The 7,786-nt window shown below is 47.0% G+C and overlaps 1 protein-coding gene across 1 annotated transcript; it reads right to left on the bottom strand.

Annotated features, from left to right (window-relative positions):
* Window positions 1–1,055: 1,055 nt before the first annotated feature.
* LOC104624743 (fibronectin type III domain-containing protein 5-like) lies at window positions 1,056–6,780 on the bottom strand. Its single transcript, XM_010292187.1, is given in 6 exon segments — window positions 1,056–1,118; window positions 1,120–1,222; window positions 1,224–1,431; window positions 4,573–4,665; window positions 6,155–6,353; window positions 6,658–6,780. Coding segments are annotated over 5 exon segments (651 nt in total). The 5' UTR covers window positions 6,339–6,353; window positions 6,658–6,780.
* Window positions 6,781–7,786: the final 1,006 nt, after the last annotated feature.

The raw sequence follows: 7,786 nt of genomic DNA, 5'->3' as shown, positions 1-7,786 counted from the left end.
GCTCACATTAATACTGTCAAGATGTAGTGACAGTGAGACAAAATAAAGATACAACAAAACCTTGTACCTTTCCAAAGACTGGAAAATTGTTCCAGAAGATGGAGTGTGAGGGTGGAGAGGAGTGCGTGAGAAGTTGCTCCAGCCCAGGTGATTCATGAGTCCGGTACAGGATCACCGGCAGCAGCTGTCTCACTGATGCTTTTCCATCTTAATTGTTTGTTTCAGGGTTTTTTGCAGGATTTTTCTTTCTGGCCAGATGTTTTGCAGAACACAGACAAGGAGGTGTGTGCCAGCAAGTGACAATCACTAGGTCTCTCTCCAAATTGCTCCAACAATATTTCACCTCCCTAGTCATCAAGGCTCAGAGGCAGAAAGTGATAGTGAGGAATGGAGTCCATCTATCAGATGGCAGACTGTCATGCTTCAATGATATTCACCGAGGGCTTGTTTTTTGGAAACTGGAAGAGAAGAGGAGACAAAGGAAGAAAAGGATGTATAGGAATTGCTAGAGAGGAAAAAAAAACCCCAACCCCACATCAGAGAAGAGTGCAGTGTGCTGTTCAGTTTTTGTTTTTGTAAAAGTTCTTGTTCCCCTCCCCTCAGAACAATGAAAAAGGACCAGAGTTGAGGCTTTAGGGTTGCATGGTTCATCGCTGTCTGCTTCTGAATGAGCATAAATTAGTGGACTATTTGAAATAGTAAGTAAATGTGAAGTGGTGGGCATGTGCCAGAGTGCAAGTTGTGAATAGAAACATAAGAAAGTTAAATTAATTGAAATAAGTTGATATAAATTATAGGCTTGAGTCTGCTTACATGTTGGATATGACATACCTTTAACATCATGTGTATTACCAGCCATGCTCCTGCCAATCAGCTCATTAGTTAATTGCAAGAGTAATATCTCCTTTACCACGTGCCACCTAAAGGCTGTTGTGGGGGTAAGGATCCAAGCGGCTCAGGGACTTGCAGCATCGCTCAGTGCGTTTTTCTTTCAGAGATGGTCAGGTATTTCAGAAATATGGATTGAAATCTGTTTTACTGATGGACATGCAGGCTCATCCAGAAGTGGGAGTGAAGTGCCGGTGCCCTGATGTGCCTGGGAGGCTCAGACCACTAACAAAGCTGTGGTACTGGCACGCGTGGATGTGAAGGGCTGTTTCCTTTCTGCATCCCAGCTGGAGGGAGGAGGCTGGAGTGAGGATGTTTAACAGAGGCTGCTTTTTGGGTAATTCAGCTGAAGCCCAGCGGGAAGTTGATCGTCTGCCCTGGGCCCCACTGTGTGCCAGCAGCATCTCACCTTGCTGCGGAGGAGCCCTCCACTCTGGTGCTCGGGAGTGCTGTTCTCCGAGGCGCTCTTGACTTTCTCCTTGCTGTTATTTGGCTCATTATCTTTGATGATATCGTACTGTCTGCAAAACAGGGCGATCACCCCTAACAGGAAAAAGCATTAGTGATCACACAAATATGCTCAGCCCCTGGAGCCTGCACAGATCAGAGATCCCTTGCTTGCCAGCCGAATTTCTGCCTTCTGGTAGCGATCTCAGCAGCATTCATAATCGCTCCTAAGGATCATTTTCTAACACAGCTAGTCAGCCCTCTGGCTGTTTCCTTCTTGATGGCTAATTCCACGCTAAACTAGTTAGACAGAAGGACAGAAGATTAATTATATTCCAACTTCCCTGTCATTAAATAGGACAAGTGTTTTAAGCCCTACGTTTGGATAGCGATCAACGCTAACCATGCGGTTAAAAGGGATCTTTGCTTTGCAAACACAGGAGCTCTTGGAATTTCTGGTTAGTGAAAATGTTTCCTCTGATGTTTCTCCTCTGGGGTGACGAGAAGGAGCTGGCAGATGAGAGGCAGGTACCGTACCTGCCTGCATGTGATACAAGCCAGGGCCTTTTGAGCAGCCGGACAACATCTGCAAATATGTAATAGTGACGGCAGCAAAAGCTGCCAGTGGAAATTTCCTCCCACACACGCAGCCACATGAAGAGAAAACCAGGGGCAGCCATGGCACATAAGAAGATTGCAAATGTCTTTCTCAGAAGCTTTTATGTGACATTTTGACAAAATAACTTCTCTGCCTGCAGATTCCAAACACGGAGGTTAAGTAGACCCAGGCAGATACGGCTTTTCTCCCTTACTGAAAAAATATTCCAGCTCCTGTAATAGCAAAACATATGTAAAGCTTTCGCCAGATCATCACAAACCGCTTTATAAAGCGAGGTGTTAATGGCAGCTGCCCCTAGGTGTTACTGATAAACACAGTGGTGCACATTCTTTCATGCATATGTGAACAAATGGCTGATCCTAGGAGAATGGGTTAACATGTGCCACAGCCACACCTTCCGTGATTTCTGATGGTAAAACTGAGGCACAGAGAAGCAAAGTGCTCTGAACAATACCAGAAATACAGATAGCACAAGAGCTTGGGTCTTGCCTCAGTTCAGAGCCCTGGGCACAGACTGGTTGTGGTTTGCATTTGCTGAAACATCATCATACGTTCAGGTTATGGCCAGGCCAGGTTAAGAGCTGGAAAGAGGGTTTTGTATGTTGAGACTTTGTAAAGAAGCCACTAGATGTAGAGAGATTTTCCCCCCACCCACTTTCCTTTTCAAATGTAAGTCCTCTGTCTAGAAGGGAAATTGTGGTATTAGCAAATTCTTTGTTTTGACACTGATCTGAGTTTTAGATTATACTACAGTGGGACGTGAAACAGTTGTTCAGTTGCTTCATGTAATTATTCATCATTGTTTTTACTGGCAAGGCATTTAAATTTGAATGTGCACAAATAAAACTTGACATAAATGCTGAAAAGATCATGGACTAGAGATTTTGGAAAGCTTTTAATTTAGTTTAGGTTTTCATTTGATTATCATCTTTAGCAATAATTGCTGCCCAGTCTCTGAAAATGCAAATAATGCATGGTAAACTCAGGACTTTACAAGGCAAAAAAAAAATTATATGTGGATCTGGTTCTGTGTCACCTGGATTCACTTGTAAGAAACCTTGCAGAACTGTACAGGACTTGTAATCCCTCCATCTCCCTCTTTAGTGACAGATCTCAGACCAGTGACTGGTTTCCTCTTCACATTTCTCGACGGAGGTGTCTGATCTCAGCAGAATCTAGTATAAGTGGGACAAATCCTCTGGTGAAGTAAACTGGGCCAACCCCTATCAATTCAAGATTAGCAGAGATGACAGACCACCGTCTTTAAAGGCAATAATGTTACCTGAAACTGAAAAGGTGTCTTTCTGTAAACTGAAACAGCAAGTTGTCAAAGTCATCAGCCACTCAATACTACTGTGGTGGGTTTCTCTTCTGACCGAGGCAAATTTCTGTGTGGAAAAGTGGTTTAACTGGGACAAGAGGACTAAATACCAAGTGGAAAAGGTTGTCTTTTATGGGTCATGGATTTACCATAGTGCTAATTTCCCTTCCTTACAATTTCCTTGGGTCACCTGAACCATTCTCCCCTGGGCAATGTGCTCTGTGACTCGCAGGGAGCAAATGTTTTTTCATTAATGTTTTACGTTGCAGCAGCTGACTGGCAGCCAGGGGTTGGCTGGGGCTCTAAATAGAAAACAAACGTGCAAACTTTATTTCCCATTAACGCATGCATGTAATTTCCAAACTGAACAAGCTGAAGGGCTGGCTGTGGCCGCTTCAAACATGCTAAGCTGAGGGAGCAGGACTCGGAAGAGTTTGCCTCTCCCTGTTTGCCAGCTTAAAACATATGAGCGAGATCTGTCCTAGGTACAATTTGGTGTAAGCTCTGTTGAAATGTGATTCCAAACTCATCTTGGAAAACACTTGGTTATCTTTGGAAATTCAATTTATATATTTGTACATAGTACAGAAAGTTGTAGTGAGGGATCTTCATGTTGAAGGAGCACATTTATCTGATGCTCTGTTAGAGGCTGTGTTAGTGCCTAGCTATGCCCATTGCATCCCACTCCAAAGTGGCCCTAGGGTGGCTTTACTGCTCCTCCCACAGCACCAGGTGCTCTTTGTATTTTAATAGTGGGTGCTGAGAGGATCTAGGTTTACTGGTGTTTTGATGTTTGGGGCCATTTGTTCTTTCAATGCTTCCATTATTTTAATTGATTTTGAAGTGGGTTTTAGTGTATATATAATAGTGGGTGTTAAGAGCGAGACTTTTAAATTTCTGTTTTGCATGAAAGTTGCAGTCGTGTAATAGCCAGATAATTACAGTAACCTGTATCATTTGAAGGGCTCGAGGCATCCTGTTGGATGGCTGAGGGCATTATCATCAGTGCATTCTGGAAAAATTAAGATTACAGGATTTGCTATGTTAAATTAGGCAATTGGTTCATCAAGTCCATTATCTACTTCGTGCTGGACCAGATCAGATCGCTGATTCACCTGTTTTTGGCACTGCCCAATTTGTGATGCTGCAGAGGGAACTGAGGTGCCCTTACAGCTGAAATATGCAGTAGTCTTTGTGGGAGGAAGGGTTTCAGGTCTTACATGATCACACGTGCAAACCAAGCAAGCCAGCAGGCCCTAGGGGTGTTATGTGCTTTTGAGAGAAAGATTGAACTGACCTGCCCACATAAACAACACCACAACAATGATGAGAATTTCCCCTGCTCGCAGCTGTTGGTTTTTCTTCGCCATCTCCTTCATCGTCACCTCATCTGCACAAGGGGAAAGAGAGATCATGAAACCTAACTGTGTGGCTCAGGCTGTGCTAGACACCAGTTTCACAGTGCCCTTGACTCAAATCATCAGTGCGGCAGGGTCAAAGCTAGCAGGGGGAGAGTCCTCACCCGTGGCTCTCACCGGCAACACAAGCTGTGCTTTGAACTTGCAGAGCACGGGCTGCTCTGGAGCAACTGCCCCTGACAACCTGCAGGAGATGGGGCGACGGAGGAGCAGTGAGACAGGATCAACAGGCAGATACCGCAGAGGAGCTGCCATGGGGTAAGTCCACACGTTTTCTGGCCCTGTGGCGGCTTGCCCTGCTCTGGTCTCTGGTAGTGCAGTCTGCGCCTGTCAAAGCCTTGCATGCTTCAGCAATTCCTCTCCCAGTTCAGGAGCGTGGAGCCTGGCGTGGTATTTTTCAGTGGAGCCAGGGGATTCAGAAATGAGTAGAGCCTTTTTGCAGGGCGTAATGCACCTCCTTGGCTTCAAAGCACTAAGAAGAATACAGTTCAGGCCTCCAGGGAGGGAAGCAGTGCACCTCTTAGTGCTTTCAGATGAAGAGCAATTCAGTATTTACAGACACCAAATCATTTTAGCAGAAAGAGTCAAGAACTCCCGACATCCTAGGAACCACGGCCAAAAGCCCTGCAACAGGCTGTGTCCTCAGTAGGCAGGGAGTAACCCTTCATATCCCAGACCCCTGTACTCCCTAGCTCTTTTTGTAGCAGAGATTCTAGCTGACAGAAAACCTTCAACAATCTGGTTTGGCTTAAGAGGGACAAGTGAAGGAGTTGCCAGTGAGGAAGTACCTGATTTCCTCTGTGGAGATATTCAAAACCCAACTGGAGATGATCCTGGACAACCTGCTCTAGTTGACCCAGCCTGAGCAGGGTTTTGGATTAGATGTTCTCAAGAGGTCCCTTCCAACCTCAACTTTCTGTGATTTGGCAGAAATATTTGAAATGTAAGAAAAGTGGGAGTCTGTTTTGTTTGGTTGGTTTTTTGTTTGTTTTTTCCCCCTGCTGTCCTGGAATCCAAGCACAGGAGGCTCAGCGAATGCCCCTCGAGTGCCCTGTGAGCACAGCGTTGTTGTGCCCAGTGCCATCCAGGGGTCTAGTTCCACATGAGTTCACAGGCTGCTCAGGAATTCCCCCTGGCTTTTTCTACTTGCAAGGATGCTGGAGACACTGCTTCCAGGCTAGAAGCCCTCTCCTCAGTTTGCCTGTTAAACCTCATCTGGAGTGAGAGAAATGAACAGCCAGCCTTCAGCACCATCTCCCTATCGCTCTGTGCACCCATCAGCCTTGTCTGCTGCGTACACTCAGGGCACCCTGCTTGTCCACGTAGGGCTGTGAGAGGGCAGTCAGCCCTGTGTGTGTTTAACTCAGCTATTCTCATTGCACAGGTTACTGCTTTCTTCTCTGCAGTGCCCTACACTGCCTGGGCGTCCCAGGGGCCACACAGGAACTCACCCACACTTGCCTTTATTTTTAGAGGCTAGTTTCTCAGCTTCCCTGGGGGTCTTGAAGAGGACTGGCTCACTGGCAGGGCTCTGGCCTTGGATGCTGATGGACTGGACATGCACAATGTACTCAGTGTCCTCCTCTAGGTCCCAGAGGGCACAGGAGCGGGTGGTGGTGTTCACCTCCTGGATGAAGCGCAGCATCCGCACGTCCTTCTTCTGGAAGCCGAGAGAGGAGAGCACAGAGTGGTGGAGAGGCCTCCTGTGTGCACTGCTGTCATCTAAGACCACTGCTTCCTGCCCTGTCCACCACGGGTGTGGAGACCGTCAGACCCTTTCCTCTCTGCAGCTACCAATGCATGAAGTGCTGCTGCAAAGAGGACGGGAAGCCAAGTCCCCTCCCAGACCACAAGGGACAGGACGAGAAGGAATGGGCTTAAACTGCAGCAAGAAAATTTGGAAACTGAGGGGACCTGGGGTGAAGACGAACATGACCAAATCTGGGTAACTATAGACACCATACCTGTTGGGAAATTGCAAATCCAATGACAACTTCATCTTCCAGAACATCCCAAGTCACAACGGCTGAGTTGGCTTTCAGGTGTTTGACTGTGACATTTACTGGAGCTGACGGGCTGTCTGCAAGGAGGGAGAGCAGAGCCTTTACAGAGGCAAAGTCACAGCCGCAGGCAGGAGACAGAGCAAGGGCAAGGAAGGGAGAAGGAAAGGACCTTGCTCAGGGTCCTTCCTGTGTATGTTCTGGGTATGGCACCTGGAAACTGCAGACTACTTCCATGTCTGAATTACCAGTGAGGTTCTAGGAGATCTCTGCTGAGAATATGAGTTGCATTAGACACATGTGAAATAGCTGACCCTTGGAAGGAGTTTCTTTTGACAACAGAGCAGACCACCAAGTAGCTCATTCATCTCATCCTTCCCAGCCACGCACCACATTTTCTCTGTTGTCTCTTATTACGGTCTGACAGTGACAGCTGGGAGGAAGTGCAAAATCTGCCTTGGAAGTATGAAAACTGAATGCTTTGATGAGCACTCTGGAGGTTTGAAATTCAGGAGTAGTAAATGGGAGTGTTTCTTTTGCTTTTCCCTGTTAGTTTGACAGAAGTTTTTTTATGCACATTTTGTGGCTGATAGGCTGTCTCTCAGATGGTCAGAGGATATCGGGCAACCATCTACTTACAGCTAACAGGACAGAACATGCTGCAGCAGCACCGATGGACCATTGTAATGTGAAAAGCACAGGCCATGAAAGCAGTAGCCCAAGGCTTTGTATTTATTCCCAACTCCAGAGCACAGTGGAGTTTCCAGCTGCAGGGTGGATCTGTGTAGTTGCCAGCCTTGCCAGGGAGAGCCAGGCTCTGGAGTACCCGCTGGGCTCCTGCACAGCCTCGCCGGGAGCCTCTTCCCAAGGAGCTGCGCAGTGCACAGCCCTTCTTGGCATCTCAGGTGGAAGGTTTTACCTCGTAGGCTTGGCACAGTCCTTCAGTGCTCAGTGCAGCAGGTTGGAGTCCTGTTCTCTCTCCTCTGGTCAAATTTAATTCACAATCTCCAGCTCATGCCCCGAACCCAAAGGCAGTAAATGCTAACAAGACTGCTAGGACCCTGACTAGCCCCAGGAGGTCAGCAGGGTGAGG

This window comes from Phaethon lepturus, unplaced genomic scaffold (assembly GCF_000687285.1).
Source record: "Phaethon lepturus isolate BGI_N335 unplaced genomic scaffold, ASM68728v1 scaffold11028, whole genome shotgun sequence".
In the NCBI taxonomy this organism is placed as follows: domain Eukaryota; kingdom Metazoa; phylum Chordata; class Aves; order Phaethontiformes; family Phaethontidae; genus Phaethon; species Phaethon lepturus.
Note: the sequence above shows the minus strand (reverse complement) of the source record. Positions and strands in the feature narration are given on the sequence as shown.